This window comes from Eschrichtius robustus, chromosome 12 (genome assembly GCF_028021215.1).
Source record: "Eschrichtius robustus isolate mEscRob2 chromosome 12, mEscRob2.pri, whole genome shotgun sequence".
NCBI classification, from domain to species: Eukaryota; Metazoa; Chordata; class Mammalia; order Artiodactyla; family Eschrichtiidae; genus Eschrichtius; species Eschrichtius robustus.
In genome coordinates this window covers 79,045,146-79,064,613 of record NC_090835.1, presented here as the reverse complement: position 1 = coordinate 79,064,613, position 19,468 = coordinate 79,045,146, and the positions used below count along the sequence as shown (strand labels likewise).

At 38.6% G+C, this 19,468-nt stretch overlaps 1 protein-coding gene across 4 annotated transcripts in view; it reads left to right on the top strand.

Moving 5' to 3' along the window:
- Positions 1-63: 63 nt before the first annotated feature.
- CYP39A1 (cytochrome P450 family 39 subfamily A member 1) overlaps positions 64-19,468 on the top strand; it is a 67,984-nt gene continuing 48,579 nt past the window's right edge. For 2 of the 4 annotated variants that reach the window (XM_068557681.1, XM_068557677.1), the window contains exons 1-5: positions 64-493; positions 5,557-5,692; positions 8,703-8,877; positions 10,393-10,542; positions 11,836-11,929. In XM_068557681.1, the coding sequence (XP_068413782.1) occupies positions 317-493; positions 5,557-5,692; positions 8,703-8,877; positions 10,393-10,542; positions 11,836-11,929 (732 nt within the window). In that variant the 5' untranslated portion in view covers positions 64-316. The remainder of the gene's footprint in view (positions 494-5,556; positions 5,693-8,702; positions 8,878-10,392; positions 10,543-11,835; positions 11,930-19,468) is intronic. The other 2 variants (XM_068557678.1, XM_068557679.1) reach the window with 2 other exon arrangements.

The following is a 19,468-nucleotide window of genomic DNA, read 5'->3' as shown; positions in this document are numbered from 1 at the left end:
GCCCCGGTCTCCATGGCGACAGCGCCACTTCTCCTCCTCCACCCCCTGCGCCCACACCAGCAGGATCCAGCCCCTTCCTTCCGTCCCGCGTGGCCAGAACTTGAAAGAAAAGTGGACGTAGGAGGGAGTGATGATGCAAAAGTTACCCAAAAATTGGGGCGGGGAAAGGAGGCTACAGTTAGGAAGGCGAACAAGCTGCAAAAGGAGCAGCGGAAAGTTGGGAGGTCGGGAGGGTGCCCTGTTCCGGGGGAAGGAGCAAGTACCACAGCAGCAAGACTTTTCCCTTCTCTGATTCAGGAAGGTGCTAGACAAAAACATGGAATTCATTTCCCCAACAGTGGTTATAATCTTAGGTTGTGTTGCTCTTTTATTATTTCTTCAGTGGAAGAACTTGCGTGGACCCCCGTGCATAGGGGGCTGGATTCCTTGGATTGGAGCTGGATTTGAGTTTGGAAAAACCCCTCTACAATTTATAGAGAAAGCAAGAATCAAGGTATGTGCCCTTAGCAGGTAGGGTTTCAGGAAGAGGTAATGTTTTCTTTTTTATTTTCTTTCATTGTATCTCAAGTGCAATGTTAGAACATGGGGAACCTACCTGCTGCCCACAATTAAACGATCTAGCCACTTATGAATTCCTCAGCTAACAATGAACAACTGTGTCTTATGCAAGGTTTTTCGAAAGAAATAGGTTTTCATCAGTTATGAAGTACAAGGCAGCTTGTAACTGCCTTTTTGGAAGTAGAGATTAATTTAAAAGTGCTAGTTACTTCATCGCAGCTAAAAAATCCTAAGTGTATACATATTAACTAAATGCTTGCAATAATTGGGAAGACAGAAGCGTAATACAAGTAATTTCAATTTGCTTAATAAATTCGTATCCAAATCAAGAGTTAACATCAGGCTATTGTAAAAACTGCTTGCAAATTCAGTCTTTACAAATATAGTGGGCACTATATTTTCAGCTGGTGTTGTTATTTGGTGATGATGAGATCCATTTTCACTGCCCACTAAGGATATTAGTAATTGTTGTTGCAGTACATATTTTTGTCTTTAAAATAGCTTTTAAATATATCTTTCAAAAATAGTACATAGGTTACTGCTATTTTTTTTCTTTATTTCAATGGACATTCTTGTGTGTATGCTCCTGTGTGTGTTTGTACTCCTTGCACTTACCTGATTGTTTCATCACAATAACTTCCTAAAAGTGAAATTTCCCAAAGGACATTAAATTGTTTATATTATTGTGTTACTCTTGCAAAAGGATGTACGAATCCTTTTTCCTTTTTCTTTTCCTTTGAGTGTAGGGGATTGCCTCGCTCTTCATATCCTGGACCACACTAAGTACCATAATTCTTGCTAGTTTGATAGATGAAAAATATTATCTTTTTTTTTTAGAAGTCTCTAACCATTCTTTATTTTTCAATACTCACACAGTTTATACTCAAGATTGTATTTTTGAAGATCTTAGGGGAAAATATTATCTTTTAAAGAAATACTTCTTTGTCTCCCATAGCCTTCCTTAGGTATATGATTTTGGTGAGTCTTAAGGAATGTTTCTAAAAGCTTGTCTCAGAAGGTCAAGCACGGTCACAAAGATTATTCTGTTTTCTTCCAAAAGGTTTATAGTTTTGCATTTTCCATTTAGGTCTATGATCCACTTAGAGTTAGTTTTTTTGTAAGGTGTACATAAGGGCTGAGTTTCAGTTGGACCTCTGGATGTCCAATTGTTCTAGTATAATTTCTTGAAGGACTTTCCTTTCCTCATTGAGTTGCCTTTGCAGCTTTTCAAAGATTAACTGACCATATATGTGTAGATCTATGTCTAGCCTTTCTATCCTATTCCATTGATTTATATGTCCACTCCTTTGTTAATACTGCACTGTCTTAAATACTACAGCTTTATGGTAAATCTTTAAATCAGCTAGTGAAAGTTCATGTTTTTTTGTCATTGATGTGGCATTCAAGATTATATGCATTTTAATATAAATTTTAGAGTTGGCTTGCCAATATCTATAATGAAGACTGTTGGAAGAATGTTTGGAAGTTTGTTAAGTCTATGGAAAAATTGAGGGAGAATTGACTTTTTAATGATATAATGTCTTCTAATCTACGAATGCTGTATACCTCTCCTGTTTATTTAGCTATATAATTTCTTTTAGAAATATTCTGTAGTTTTCAGTGATGGGGTCTTGCCTGTGATTGTTAATTATTTTCTGAAGTATTTTATATTCTTTTTTTTTTTTTTTTTTTCTGGCCAGGGAATCCCTAAGGCCAATGTTTCTTTTATATTTTATATTCTTGAGGCTATTGTAGATACAATTGTTTTCACTTTTGTTTTCCAGTGGTATCCCTCCAGCACATAAAAGACACAGTTGTTTTTGTATATTAACTTTGTATCCTGTGATCTTGCCAAATTCACTTATTAGTTCCAGTAGTTACTTTGTAGATTTCTTAGGATTTTTATACGTACACAATATGTCCTACAAACAGATAAATTTATTTCCTGTTTTCTGATCTTTATGCCTTTTATTTCTTTTTTCTTGCATAAATAAAGAGGGACTTCTAATATATTGTTGAATAAAGTGGTGTGCATAGACAAGCTTGTCTTTTTTGCTAACATTAGGGGAAAAGTGTTCAATGTTTCACCATTAAATTTCTTATTATCTGTAGATTTTTTCACAGGTGCCTATTTCAGTCCTGACCTTGATCAATACTCAGAATTCACAGATGCCACCAGGGAAATAGATCATGACCTATTGTCTGTTCACTTCTACACACTTCTGTGTGGAGCTTTAATCCATTTAGTTCGTATTGTTTCCCCAACTCTCTGATGCCTTTAAAAATATGATCTTTGTAATCTATCCCTCTTTTCTCTCATCCTACACAAAAACAGAAGCATCTGCATGTTTTAAAGCTGCAAAATATTCCCTGAATCATATTTCACTTAAACAGTCACCTAATGATTGACATGGTTTGTTTTCCATATTTTACTATTGTAAATAATGTAGCAGCAAATGTCATTTCTATGTGTGCAAGTATATCTGTGGAGTAAATTATCAGATTCAAAGTGTAAATGTATTTTTTAATTTAATTTTTATTTTATATTAGAGTATAGTTGATTTACAATGTTGTGTTAGTTTCAGGTGTACAGCAAAGTGATTCAGTTATACATATGCATATATCCATTCTTTTTCAGATTCTTTTCCCATGTAGGTTATTACAGATTATTGAGAATACATTTGTAATTTAGAGGGAAATGGGAAACTTTGTCAGTGTTTTGAGCAGAGGAGTGATGTGATGTGATTTAAATTTTAAAGGGTCATTTTGGGCACTGTGTTAAAAACAGGAACATAAAACTAAAAGAAAAGATAATTCGAAGGTTTTGGCAAGAATTCAAGCTTGAGATCTTGGTGGCTTGTACCATGGTGATAGCAGTGGAAGTTTGAGAAGTGGCTGGATCTCTTTTGAAGGTGGAAGCAGCAGGATTTACTGGTAGATGGAATGTGGTGTGTGAAAGAATGAAAAGGGGCAAAGGTGGCTCCAAGAAGTTAGACTTGAGAAACTAGAACATGGACTCAGTATCAAGTGAGATGATCAAGATTGCCTACAATGTGGCCCGAGTGCCTATATGTATTACCAAAGGCCACTTTCCTAATGGAAAGTTAAGAATTCTCATTTGAACAAACCTTCAACGATGAAAACGACTCATCTTCTTCTAAGTACTGATTAATAAACAATACCAGGTAGGGAATATTGGGAAGCAATGTAGATGTCTGGATCACTAGTGGAAGAAAATAAGACTTCACTATTTGGGGTATCAATGATTACTGGGTCCACAGTTGCCTGATGGCATCCAATATTGTGTCACAGGAACTATCAGGTGCCATTTCATTTCAGATCTGGAAATGACTGTAATATTGAAGTACTGATGAGCCTAAATGATATTTCGAGATATTTATAATAACTGTAATGGGATATAAAAGTACAGGTGGTTTTTCCAAAAATGTACATGTTGGATGTGGTCTGGGAAAGTCAGTACAGCCATAGGAGGAAATGAGAATGAGACTTGGAAGGAGGAAGGTTATTCTACTCACAGGTCCAAGGGGGTCACTGCATGCCATGCAGGGCCACAGGGGAAAACACCCTGTCAGGAGGCAAAGGATGGGAGCAAGAGAAAACCCTGCCCAGAGCCTTTATTGGGGTTTGCTCAGGAAAGTCAAGGCAAGGCAGGGTAAACAATTTAGGATTGACTAGTTTCAATAATTTCTGAGGGCTTTGGGCTATAAGGTTGGTCTCCGGGTGTCTAGTGCCTCGCCCTGGGATGATTTAGGGCAGGGATAATACTGGCTTGGCGTGTGAGAGTTAGATAAGGAAGTGGTTGGGGACACAGACTCAAGATGGGTTGGTTTCCATATGAAAGGCATGCTCCTGGTTGGCTGAGAGTCCTTTGCTCTCTCTAAAAACTGGCTAGCCCTGGGAGGGCTGTCTCTACCCAGTAGTGAGGCCACCGAAGCTAAGCATCAGGAATAAGAAGATATAGCTAATATAATTGGCCCTATGATAGATGGATGCCAAATAGACACCAAATCTAAGAAAGTACAATTGGAACAGTAGGTTCTTTTGAGGATAGAGTCATGGGGAAGGTTGTGGTGTATTGCCTCCATTCATAATTGAAGAAAATGTTACATTATAATCAGAGGCCAATGAAAATCATGATATATTTTTCTCCAGATAAAGTCATGGACTCCCTAAAACCAAACCAAACTCTGCACTGGAGGATGACTGTAGGTTCCTAGGAGCGATCTGATAGAAAAGGCAAAACTGATGGTGTAGGAGAGAGAAGGCGTACACATAGACCAAAGAGAGAGTGTGGAACCCGTAACACAAGTGAAGGAGGGTGGGCATTTCCCAGGGGCAGGACCCTCTGTCTGTGTTAACTCAAGGGGAGGCATGGAGAATGGGTACAAATGGGTACAGTTATCTGCAAGCTCTGGCGGTGGGAAGCTGAGTGCTCATTTTCCCAGTGAGTTACAAAGCAGGAACACCTTCTCAGAGTGGAGAGGGTTGGGCTAGGTGAACAAGTGAGTCATTGTGGAAAGTGAGAAAGTGAACACATTACAGAACTTTGGGGATTGCAGGACATTGTTGAGTGACTACAGACTGAAGGTGAAATCAGTCAGCAGTTCAACCATAGGTTGTTTATAACCCTCCTGATATCTTGAAAACAGTGCTCAAATATCATGGTGTTTGATATAATTTCCAAGCATTATTTCTAATTATTATTTCTACTACCAGAAAGGAAGGTACAAGCAAATAATAGCATTATCAAAAGGAAGGTTAAATATTACAACAGAGTAAATTAGGATTTTTTATAATTGAGATTTTGCGCAGTCAAAATTTATAATTATTATATATAATCATAATAGTTTTTATCTTGACTGTGAATTCAGCATTGGGGTTCTTGAGGAACACTGTCTTAAGCATAGCCCATGGTCCAGTAACTTATTTATTAGAAATGCTTACTAATATGATCTGTATTTATGTGTTTTCTTTCAGTATGGACCGATATTTACAATCGTTGCTGTGGGCACCCGAATGACCTTTGTTACTGAAGAAGAGGGAATTAATGTGTTTCTAAAATCCAAAGAAGTAAATTTTGAACTAGCAGTGCAAACTCCCGTCTATCGTACAGGTAAACAGTATTTTCAGATAGTTCATTTGAAATACAACATGGAATCCAAGCGCAGTTTTCGGTAACAATCACATCTTCACTCCTCTATCAAGAATGAGGCAGGCCCATTATTTTGTTCTTTAGAGTAGGGATAGAAAAGAGTGTGTGATGAATTTGGCCCTTGTAAAACAAATTACTGGCAACCTAAAACATTTGGATCTCAATTAGACATGCGTAAGAGATGAGGTCACCTCACTGATGTTTACTTGGGAAAATATTGGCATCTGCAGCCTGTTGCAGCTCCCAAAATGTCACTAACTCCGCTCTGCCGCTGTGTATACAATGTTCTACAGGCTATAGCTCTTGGCTTGATCTCATGTTGCTACTCTGCTCCTTGAAAGTAGAACTGCACTGCTTAGTAAGCCCTTTACTATGGCATTTCCTGACATAGTTCACAGGGTTATTAAGGTAAGTGGGGCTTAGCTTCATATAATTGGTGCCCTTTCTTTCTCCATCCTCAGAGACTGCTGGACTGAATTTGTCAACACACTTCCAGTGTGACTGTCTGCCTTTCTTTCTTTTCTTTTTTTTTAAATAAATTTATTTATTTTATTTGTTTTATTTTTGGCTGCGTTGGGTCTTTGTTGCTGTGCATGGACTTTTCTCTAGTGCGGCGAGTGGGGGCCACTCTTCGTTGCGGTGCGCAGGCTTCTCATTGTGGTGGCTTCTCTTGTTGCAGAGCACGGGCTCTAGGCACACGGGCTCAGTAGTTGTGGCTCGCGAGCTCTAGAGCGCAGGCCCGGTAGTTGTGGCGCATGGGCTTAGCTGCTCTGTGGCATGTGGGATCTTGCTGGACCAGGGCTCGAACCCGTGTCCCCTGCATTGGCAAGCAAACTCAACCACTGCGCCACCAGGGAAGCCCATGTCTGCCTTTATTTCTTCCCAGGCTGCAGACATGCATGTTGAGGCCATTTGTCCTCCCAAGAATGCAGAGCTGTTCATTTTGTGCCTGGTTCTTTTCTCTGCTTTCACAATGTCTGTGCTTGCTTCTACCATCTTTTTTCTCCTTGCTTCCCTGTTTGCATCTGTCTTAGGTTCATTTTCATATAGCTTCTTCTTATGCATTTCTTGCTATTAAGACAAAAAAGTTTGTTTTCAAGGCTGTCAGTTGATCAATAGCATGATTATTGTTTCTTGTTGCTTGCATGAAAAATCACAACATGTTGGTTAAATTTTTTTGACTCTTTAATGCTTCTTGATATTTAAGACTATGGAATTCCAGATCAAAGAAATACAAATATTTTGAAGACTCTTGATCTGTAAATTCACATATTCCTTGAGAAAAATATACCAACTTACTCACCTATCATAGGTGTATTGCAGTGATCACATTTTTTCACCTCTGCCTCCCCTGGGGACTTGCATGCTTAAATATTTCTGTTTAACAGATGAAATATCTTAATATTTACTCTTGAGCCAGCTTCCCATTCCTTTCAATTATTCCCCTACCACAGAGACAATGCATGCTCAGGAAATCCACAAATTAGTTTTCATTAACTTATACAAAATGTATCCTACATGTAATAGGATGATGAAATATAAAATTAAAAATTATTTTTTGGAAAACTTACTTTGAAGACAATAAAAGAGGATTAAAGAAAAATATAAAGGAATAGTGTAATGAGTTTAAAAATTCATACTCTTAGCACCCAACCAGACCAGGTGTGAGTGTCATGAAAGGAGCATGAACACTAAGATAAAGGAAACAGTGGGGCTAAAGCTGTTCTCGGGGTTAGGAAAGCCCTGCTGGTGGAGGTGATATTCAAGAAGACCCTTGAAGGAGAGAAGAAGTTAGCAGAAGAAATGTATGGCTTGTAGGTGGCAGGGGGATAGGGGTGGGGAGGGTGAGATCAGTCAAGTAGAGAACATTCTGAGCAGATAGAAGAGCTCATGAAAATGCTGAGATGTGTAAAAGAGTGTGTGTTTTCAGTATACCTGGGATATATGTTTGGAGGGAGAAAGGGCTAGCAGTGTCATTGTAGAGCTGGAAAGAGGGTAGAAGACCTTGTAAACTTTGTTAAGGATAGGAAGCCAATGAAAAGTTTTAAACATGGAAATAAAATCACCAGATTTGTGTTTCCCAGAGGCTTCCTTAATCACCCCCATACAAATCATCCCTTAAAGTGAATTACCCTACGGACTTTCGCTATCTCACAGTCTATGTTGGATCTTCACCTACTTTTATTTGCAGGAGGTGATTCTATGTACTAGGTGAACTTTGGCTCTAGTCTCTGCTGATCAAGGAATAGAGAGGGAGGTCTATTGACTGTTTGCTTCAAGAAGTGGTTGCATAATTCAAAGAGTCATGTACCACAATGTTCATTGCAGCTCTATTTACAATAGCCAGGACATGGAAGCAACCTAAGTGTCCATCGACAGATGAATGGATAAAGAAGATGTGGCACATTTATACAATGGAATATTGCTCAGCCATAAAAAGAAACGAAATTGAGTTATTTGTAGTGAGGTGGATGGACCTAGAGTCTGTCATACAGAGTGAAGTAAGTCAGAAAGAGAAAAACAAATACCGTATGCTAACACATATATATGGAATCTAAAAAAAAAAAAATGGTTATGAAGAACCTAGGGGCAGGATAGGAATAAAGACGCAGATGTAGAGAATGGACTTGAGGACGCGGGGCGGGGGAAGGGTAAGCTGGGATGAAGTGAGAGAGTGGCATGGACATATGTACACTACCAAATGTAAAATAGCTAGCTAGTGGGAAGCAGCTGCATAACACAGGGAGATCAGCTCGGTGCTTTGTGACCACCTAGAGGGGTGAGATAGGGAGGGTGGGAGGGAGACGCAAGAGGGATGGGGTATGGGGATATATGTATACGTATAGCTGATTCACTTTGTTATACAGCAGAAACTAACACAACATTGTAAAGCAATTATACTCCAATAAAGATGTTAAAAAAAAAAAAAGAAGTGGTTGCTTCTTTTGAAAAGCGTTTTCTCTGTTTATAGCATCAATCCCAAAGAATATCTTTTTAAAACTGCATGAGAAACTTTATATCATGGTGAAAGGGAAAATGGGGACTTTCAACCTGTATCAATTCACTGGACAATTGACTGAAGAATTACACGAACAGCTGGAGAATTTAGGCCCTCATGGGACCATGGACCTGAACAACTTAGTGAGGTAAATAGATGCCTTATTATTTAATTTTGTTTTTTATTTTTTTGGAATAAAAAAATTTGAAGCCTATACATTGGACTTCACAAATTATCTGGTGGATTAATGAAGTCTATCTAGCTAGGCAATTAAAAGATGCTATTAGTCTTTTAAATTCTGATTAATGGGCAGTTTTCAGTTAGCACTTCAGTTTGAAGGTAAGCAAATAGGCCAATAGAATCATTTTAACATGTTTATAATAATTTCTCCCTAGTCATTCCTTACAATTTTGTACGCGCTACATGGATTTTCCTCCTATAATTGTCATGCATCCATCAGAATTTTGATAAAACATTCAGTACAATTTGTGATCATTAGAAGAAGAGGACACTGAGAGGAGAGGGAAGAGGATAGAATCAGAAAGTAGATGACAAGGGTCCAGGAGATGTCTGTGAGACTTGACAAGGTGGCTGAGGCAAATCCACCGTGAGCCTCAGGACTGAGCCCAGGTCCTCTGAGAGGGGAGGTACTGAGAGGCAAGCGAGACAGGAGAGGACAGTGGGGGGAACCACATAGCACTCAGCCATGTTCTGGAGCTTTCTGGCAAACGTAAGGGCTTAGCAGGGAGCTGGGAGAAGAATTCCCCACACGCGCAGGGCGATTTGGTAAATCAAAGTTACCCAGGAGGCACTTTTCCATCTCAGTGGGATGCTGGAGGCATGACCAACCATCCAGACTCAAAAACACAGCAACATGGAGTAGTTTGTTAGGGTTCCAGAAAGAGAGAGAGGAAAACTAAAAACAAAAACAAGCAAGCAACCAACCAAACTTTTAACATGCCCAATATCTACAACAAAACAAAGCACATGCTTGAATGACTTTGAAACTTTGAGGGAAAGGAGATCCTGAGAAATTTTTGTGAGGAAATGATGGTGAATAAAAATGGAATAAACAGTACTTAGTGTTACTAACCTGGGGCATATTAACAATCTCTGATATTCCTTTATTTAAGGACCCTGCAGAAATCATTTTATTCACCTGAGGGAAAACTTGCTGATTATAGATACTATATTTCAGTCTTTCGGTATAGTTCAAAGTTATAGGATCCTGGGAGATACTAGGAATTTGGTGACTAATATTGCCCTTGATTCTTTGTTTGGTTATTTTTGGCTGCTGTCTAAAGGTACGGACTGTATCTCAGTTATTGTTATTATTTGCTAAATAAATGCTTGTTGAAATCATATTGAATCGATCTCTTTCTGTGTGTCATCTCCCATTTGTCAGGATCTAACAATACTTGCTTAGAAAGCATTCGAAAATCTTCAGATCAATAAGACCACAATTTCAGTTACCCCTAAGTTATCTTGAGCACAGAAAGCAAATATTAAAACCTTTTAAGAATGACTTTCACCCCCCCAAAAATCTATCACAAATGATTGTCTACCCCTAACATATAGCTATTCAATGATGCCTTCTTTTGTATCCTATGCCTTTCTTCTGTGGTCATTGGCTCTGACGTTCTATGTGTTTCTATCTTTGTAGGCATCTCCTTTACCCGGTCACAGTGAACGTGCTGTTTAAAAAAGGTCTGTTTCCCACAAATGAGAGGAAAATCAGGGAGTTCCATCAGCACTTTCAAGCTTATGATGAAGGTTTCGAATATGGGTCCCAGTTGCCAGAATGTCTCCTCAGGTAGAGCGTTGTTTCCTATGTTAATTCCCCGATCAAGCTCTTCTCAGCTACTCATACATTTCTCTCCTTTGTTCTAAGTAGCTGTAACAGCAGTTTAAGTGGAAGAGACAGAAGCTATTTCTTATGACCAGAGTTTGGGTGTGTGTGTGTGTGTGTGTGTGGGTGTGGGTGTGTGTGTGTGTGAATTGAGGGAGGAACTGAAGAAGAGAGATGGATTATTTCCTTTTATTCTCATTTTGAGGAACAAAAACAAGAAGGAGAGGGGAGACTATGAGAATGAAATGAAGAATCTATTTTGAGGCCTTTTATGCCATTTACAGCTTATTTTTATCATAGTCATTGCTACATCATCAAGTGTGACCTGTGTCAGAATCAGACGTCCTTATTCTCCCTGAGGCAGAAGTAGGTGTGGTCAAATGTATTTCTCACAGTTGGCGCAGATAAAAGTTTATAAAACGGTTTGATTGCAAAGTAACACATGATTTTTTAGTTTCTTGGCAGTTGGTCCGAAATGATGACTGGTCAGAAAAGATTAAAAAGCTTTTAGTCAGTTTGCTTTACCTCACTTAACCCAGCAACGGATCCCTGTGCTAGATTTTGATCCTGCTGTGACTGACAACAGCCAGAGCAAACTTAGACCAAGCAAATCACGAGCCCTGTTTTCTCTCTCTTTTTTTTTTAATCAATTTATTTATTTATCTTTGGCTGTGTTGGGTCATCGTTGCTGTGCATGGGCTTTCTCTAGTTGCGGTGAGCAGGGACTACTCTTTGTTGGGGTGTGCGGGCTTCTCACTGCAGTGGATTCTCTTGTTGCGGAGCATGGGCTGTAGGCACGCGGGCTTCAGTAGTTGTGGCACGTGGGCTCAGTAGTTGTGGCTCGCGGACTCTAGAACGCAGTCTCAGTAGTTGCGGCGCATGGGCTTAGTTGCTCCGAGGCATGTGGGATCTTCCTGGACCAGGGATCAAACCCATGTCCCCTGCATTGTCAGGTGGATCCTTAACGGCTGCGCCACCAGGGAAGTCCCCGAGCCGTGTTTTCTTATTCAATGCCAGCCCTTTAGGAATGCAAATGTTTATTTGCAAAAGATACTAAAATGTGGCTGCCTTGCCCCCTCAATTTTCCTTGTGGACTAATAAGTCTGAAGGTAGACTTCTCATGAAGTTCCAGCTGAAAATGAAGAAGACATTTGGAGAAATAATTAAAATTCCATAGACATAGTCCCTTTTCTGCTGTGACCTGTTACTCCTAGAGTGCTTTCAAATTAATTTATCCACATATTTTTTCTCACCTAGAAACTGGTCAAAATCCAAAAAGTGGCTTCTAGCACTTTTTGAGAAAAACATTCCAGATATAAAAACATGCAAATCTGCAAAAGATAATTCCCCGGTAAGTATTCCTTAGCTTTTTTTGCTAAAATACCTGAGATGAAAACAGTCATAAACTACAATTGTTAAAAAAATATTTTTGCTAAAAATCATGAGATGTGTTAGATACCATTTTTGTGCCAACCACTGTGTTGGATGTTTACATACGTTATTTTATTATTGCATCCTCACAGCAGTGAGGGAGATATTAACCCTATTTTACGTAAGAAAAAACTGAGGCTACAGACAACAAAATAACACAACAGTCTGGGGGGTTTTTAAATGATTTATCGATTATACAGTTGGGTGTGTCAACAGTCACAGGTGAGAGTTATGGCAAATTAGGCAAAGATAAGAAAGCTCGACAAAGTTGACTTTTTTCTTGAGGCCACCACGGCTAATTGTTTCTTTCTTCAAATGCAACCAGGTAATGTGGTATAATTTAAAAGCAATGCACTGGGAGTCACTATCCTAAGTGTCCTAGATCTGTGGTTCTCTACACGTGGTCCCTAGACCAATGGTACCAACGTCGCCTGGGAAACCACTCAGGGAGAAACGCTGGGAGCCCAGCCATATGGGGTTTTATACACCTTCCAGATGGTTCTGATGCTTGCTAATGAATGGTTCTCAGCCGTGGCCGCTCATTAGAATCTCTGAAAGGTTTTGAAAACTACCTGATTCTCCAGACTCACCCTCTGGAGATTCCTTTTGGCCGGGACTGCCTGGGCTTAAATCCAGTCACCATTGTGTGACCTTGGGCGTGTTACCTAACCTCTTGGCCTCAGTTTTGTGACCTTGGGCGTGGTACCTAACCTCTTGGCCTCAGTTTTGTCATTCAGTGAGTTAATATTTGTAAAGCACTTGAAACATAGTAAAGACCATGTAAGAGTTTATCATTGTTATCATCATGGAAGAAATCATTTCATATCTTTTAGCATTGAAAGATGATATCAAACATTTTTGTTTGTTTGCATTTAGTTATGATAGCAAGTGTTATCACAAACAACTCTGCTTAACACTGGAGAGGAAGATCACCTTAGAAAAATAGGAATGTGTGAATGTTTGGGGATCTCCCTCCGGAATAAAGGGAATAGAAAGCTAGACTGGAATGCCCTTCACTGACAAACGATGTTTCAGCTAAAGAATCTATTTTATAAATGGATCCAGACAAACACATTTTTGTTTGCATTATTTTCCAGGATTTAGAGGTAAAGCCATGTGTGTATAAAAGCTGTACCCAAATAGATCTGTAATCTATGAGCCTAGAAAGCAGGGGTTTTAATGCCCCAGTTAAAACTCCCCGCTGACAATACTTCTAGAATAGCATTTATTTTTCTTACTCTGAAGAAATGAGGCACTTTAATCATAGGTACTCGAACTCCCGCTTTGAATAAAGACAAATTTTGACCTCTGCTGACGCTAATTCAACGTTTATGACTGGGATAGAATTCAGTTTGAACACTCATGAGCTGCGTAACTTCATTTTTTAAAAAATGTTTTGTTTCTGTTTTCCTGCAGCGGTGTTCACACAGAGTTTAAGTTTTTATACCCACAATTTTTTTAAAATGCAGGCTAAGAAGAAACAAAGATTCTGTTGTCTTTTACTGCATAAGTAGATTTCAATGGCCTAGTTAAGCAAAGGACTGGAAGAAGTTTTTTGTTTTTTGTTTTTTAAATATTATACACACATTTTATCACATCATACCTTTATCACGTTTCAACATGAGTGATTTCTCCCATGTTATTCTAGATATAAATTAAACTAGTATTTTCATTTACAATTAAGACTGCACCACAGAATAGCATATCAAAAGAATGAAATACATCTATAGGATTTTTCATGAAATATAAACTTTGTACCATAACAACTTGCATTGTAAGTCTGATAGAAACCACGAGTAAATGAAATTTATACTTAAATTATTTTCAAATCTGCTAATCCATTATTACAGAAACAGTAGCAATAAGACATCACTAACGTGTATGGGGTACTTACTCTGTGCCAGGCGTAGTGTTAACACGTTTCACAAATTCACTGCTCATTTCTTTTTCGCAACAACTTTAATACCTGGAAAACTGGGGATTACTAAAACCAGAAAGCCGGGGATCAGAGTGGTTAAACACTTTTGAAACACTACATGCCTCTGTAAGTAACAGCAACAGCCTCTGTCATGTATTTTCTTTGAGAGTGATGTAATAGGTATTTTCCGTGTTGTAGGATCTGAAGAAAAGCCACTGCGTTCTGGTGCAGCGCAGTTCTCTGAGTCCCTAACCCATGAGAGTTAAGGACTGTGTCTCCAAGGGGCAGCATAGCCTAGTAGCTAAGATTGTGGGCACTGGAGCCAGGGCCAGCCTCGCAGGATTCGAATCCCAGCTCAACCATTGACAAGCTGTATGTCACTAGCAAAGTTCCCTAACTTAATCGTGCTTCCACTTCCTCAAATGTAAAATGGTGACAATAACAGATCTACTCCTTGGAGCTGGGGTGAGGAACGAATGCTTAAATACCTGTGAAGCCTTTAAACAGTACTTGCCTTCCAGAGCAGTGACTAGACTTTAGCTACCATTATTTCTATTACCTAACTTGAATTATTTAAGATTCAAAGTGCACAAGTAACTTAATGAAAATGTTATAATGTCTGAATTTGTTCCTCGTGATGGGGATGATCATTGGCAAAGGCAAATCTGGGAAGCCTTCCAATGAAGGAAATGCTTTCATGGGATTTGTGTGTTGACTTGAGAGCAGCCATACTAGGTGACCTTGGAGAGGCCTTGATCTGACCTGGCACCATCCATGTCAAACGTCAGTTCTCTGCATGGTTTTAGAGTATTGCAATATTTATCATATACTGGTTTGGCAATTCCCTTACCTATGATATGTAGGCTGAGAATTTGCATGGCACATGGGGGTAGGGTTTTCTCCTGAATGCTCCAGAGATCTGTGTTTCTGTGTTGTTTGCATTTTCCTAAGAGCAGATGTTTATTAAAAAAAAAAAAAAAAAATTTAAAGTTAACATTCGTCAAAATGGTAATGTGTACTAAGTTTTGTTTTAAGTACTTTATAGGAAGTAACTCATTTAATTCTCACAACAGTCCTGTGAGGTAGGGTCCATATTATGACCATTTTACAGATGAGGAAATCGAGATACAGAGAGCTTAAAGTACTTGCCCAAGGTTACCCAGCTATTGAATAACTAAACCAGGTTCCCGTTCCACATGTAAGGATCTTGAAAGTTGCCACTTCATCCTCACACCAAGTAAAAATCTTAACAGACTGAAAAATCAACAGTTCTTCTTGAAAGAGAGGACACAGGGCAACCTGCTGCCCCCAAGACTAGAGACCAACAGGCAAATACAGGGAGTTGACATTTCCCAGAGCACAGACCTGAGAGTGGAGACTGCCGTGGGAACCTGCGCCAAGGTAGGAAAACCCGAGCTGTAATTAATGAATTGCTAGAGGCTCAGTGCAGACAATTCTCAGAGTTCAAAACTCCACGGGACCCGGGACCCAGTCATAGAGGGGCCTCCACAATACTGTGAAACTTATCTCCAGGAGCTGGACCAGTGAAAAATCCCCTAGGGCTTCTGACAGGGGAAGGGGGAAAAGAACAAGTTTGAAATATGCCAGAGCACTCCGTTCTTAACCAGGCCTGCCCTCAGGGGAAACTAGTTAAACAGAACTTAACCTGCTGGAGGATTATCAGAGCCTAACTGACCTGGGGAAGAGGAGTGTCCAGTTGCAGCCACCTCTAGCCATCCTGTCCCACCTAAGGAGGGAGAATAAGACTGAGAAACACTTGCGAAATTCACAGTCCAGAGGCACAGGCTCATGAAAAGACAGAGATCTAATCATAAGACTTGAATGCTTCCCCTCCCCTCACACCTAACCACCACATTACTAAAGATCTATTTATAACCATTCCTTTTACCCAGCACAACATGTCTAGCCATCAAGAAAAAATTACAAGGCATACGGTAAGGCCAAAAGAAACCTCCACAATTTGAAGAGACAAAGCAAGCATCAGAACCATTCATGGCCGGGATGTTAGAATTAACAGATTGGGACTTTAAAAAAATATATGATTAATATGCTAATGACTCTAAATGATAAAGTAGGCAGCATGCAAGAACAGATGGACAATGTAAGCAGAGAGATGGAAATCCTAGGAAAGAACCAAAATGAAATGCTAGATAGAGATTAAAAAAAAACCAAGTGACAGAAATGAAGAGTGCTTTTCATGGACTTATTAGTATACTGGACACAGCTGAAGAAAGAATCTCTGAGCTAGAGGAGATTCAGTCCTTGAAAACCAAAAAACAAAGAGAACAAAGACATAAAAAGCAAAAATAGAACAGAATATTCAAGGACTGTGGGAAAACTACCGAAGATGTAACATTCATGGAATGGGTATACCAGAAAAAGAAGAAAGAGAGATGGGAACAGGAGAAATGCTTGACACAATAATGACTGAGAATTTCTCCCAAATTAATGTCAGACACCAAACCACAGATCTTGGAAGCTCAGAGAACACCAATCAAGTAAACACCAAAAAAGCTACACCTCAGCATATCATTTTTAAATTACAGAAAATCAAAGATTTAAAAAATCTTGAAAGAAGCCAGAAGGAGAAAAACAAACCAAAAAACAGCAAAAAACCCACTATACCTATAGAAGAACAAAGATATGAATTACATCTGACTTCTCAGAAACCATGCAAGCAAGAAGAGAGTGGAGTGAAATATTTAGTGTTGAGAGAGGAAAAAACATCAACCTAGGACACTGCACTCTGTGAAATTATCCTTCAGAAGTGAAGGAGAAATAGAGTCTTCTTCAGACAAACAAAAATTGAGGGAATTTTGTTGCCAGTAGACCTGCCTTATAAGAAATGCTGAAAGAAGTTCTTCAGAGAGAAGGAAAATGATATAGGCCAGAAACTCAGATCTCCATAAAGAAAGAGCACCAAAGAAGGAATAAGTAAGGGTGAAACAGAAACTTATTTTTTCTATTCTTAATTGATCTAACAGTTCAAATTGATATCAAATTGATAACAGTTTGTTCAGATAATAAAATAGCAACAATATATTCAATTATATATGCTTATGTGTATATTATATGTATATACATGTGTATATGTGTACTTATGTGTGCTTATGTATAAGTGAGATGAATGATGGAAATGATACAGAGACAGGAGGGAGGAATTAGGATTATTTTGTTACTAGAAGGTACTTACACTACCTGTGAAGTGGTACAGTATTATTTTAAAATGGACTTGGATTAGTTGTAAATGTATATTACAGACTCTAGGGCAACCACTAATAAAAATAAAAATTGAAATAACTTGATATGCTAAGAAAGGAGAGAAAACGGAATCATATAAAATGCTCAATTAAAATCACAAAAGGCAGGAAAATGGTGGAATACGAAAATAAGAACAAAGAATAAGGGCAGCAAATAGAATACAGTAACAACTATGGTAGATAGTAATCCAACTATATCAGTAATCACTTTGAATGTCAGTGGCCTAAATGCACCAATTAAAAGACAGAGATTGTCACAGTGGATCTAAAAACATGACCCAACTATATGTTGTCTACAAGAAACCCACTTTAAATATAAGGACACTTTATATTTAATATAGATTAAAAGTAAACAGATGTAGAAAAACATAACGTGCTAACACCAATCAAAAGAAAGCAGGAGGAGCTATATTACTTTCAGACAGAGCAGACTTCAAAGGAAGGAAACTTATCAGGCATAACGAAGGACATTACATAATGACAATGAGTTCAGTCCTCCAAGAAGACATAACAGTTCTTAATGTGTATGTACCTAGCAACAGAGTGTCAAACTACATGAGACAAAAACTGACGGAACTTCAAACAGAAATAGATGAATCTACTGTCACAGGTGGGAACTTTAACACCCCTCTCTCAGAAATGGACACATCCAACAGACAGAAATCAATAAGGACATAATTGAACTCAGCAACACCATCAATCAACTGGATATAATTAATTAAGACTACTTAATCCAACAACAGCAGAATACACATTTTTTTCTCAAGCTTATATGGAATATTCACCAAAATAAACCACATTCTGGGTCATTAAACACACCTTAACAAATTTATAAGAATAGAAATCATATAATGTCTGTTCTCAGACCACAGTGGAATTAAACTAGAAATCAATAACAGAAAGATAACTGGAAAATCCCAAAAGATGTGGAGATTAAACAACACATTTCTAAATAACACATGGATTAAAGAAGAACTCTTATGAGAAATTAAAATATTTTGAAACAAACTAAAATGAAAAAACAACTTATCAAAATTGTGGGAAGTAGTGAAAGCAGTGCTTAGAAGGAAATTTATAGCTGGAGGTTGAAGCAATCACCAGTGGCCAATGATTTAATCAATCATGCCTATGTATGAAGCTTTCATAAAAACCCAAAAGGACGGGGTTCAGAGAGCTTCTATGTTGATGAACACCTGGAGATTTGGGGAGAGTGGCATGCTTCAAGCAAGCACAAAAGTTCCTTGGCCTTTACCCCTACCTTGCCCTACACATCTCTTCCAGCTGCATGTTCACCTGTAGGCTTTATCGCATCCTTTTATAATAAACCAGTAATCTAATAAGTAAAATGTTTCTCTCAGTTCTGTGAGCAGCTCTAGCAAATTAATCAAATCTGAGGAGGGGGTTCATGGGAACCTCTGATTTATATAGCCAGTCAGTTAGAAGTACAGGTAACAACTTGGACTTGCAACTGGCATCTGAAATCCAAGGAGGGGGTCTGTGTAACTTCCAATCCTTAGCCAGTTAGTCAGAAGCACAGGCAATAACCTGGGCTTGCAGCTGACATCTGAAGAGCAGGGCACAGTCTTGTGGGACTAAACCCTTAACCTGTGGAACATGATGCTATCTTTGGGTAAATAGTGTTATAATTGAGATGAATTATAAGACACCCAGATGATGAACCAAGCATTGTTTGTGGTGTGTAGAACCCCCCCTCACACACATTGGAAATTGGTACCAGAACCCCTTTAGCAAGGATGTCCCCTCTCACCACTCTTTTTCAGCATAGTACTGGAAGTCCTTGCTAATGCAACAAGGCAAGAAAAGGAAATGAAAATTATACAGATTGAAAGGGAAGACATAAAACTGTCTTTGCTTGCAGATGATGTGAACATATGTAGAGAAAATCCAGAAGAATCAACCAAAAAACTACTGGAACTAATAAGTGATTTTAGCAAGGTTGTAGGATACCAAGTTAATACACAAAAGTTAATTGCTTTCCTACATGCCAACAATGAATAAGTGAAATGTGAAATTAAAAACACAATACCCTTACATTAGCATTCCCCAAAATGAAATACTTACATATATATAAAACAAATCAAGATCTATACGAGGAAAACTGCACAACTACAAAACTCTGAGGAACAAAGTCAAAGAACTAAATAAATGGGGATATATTCCATGTTCACGGATAGGAAGACAATATTGTCAAGAAGTCAGTTCTTCCCAACCTGATGTGTAGATTCAATGCAATCCCCAA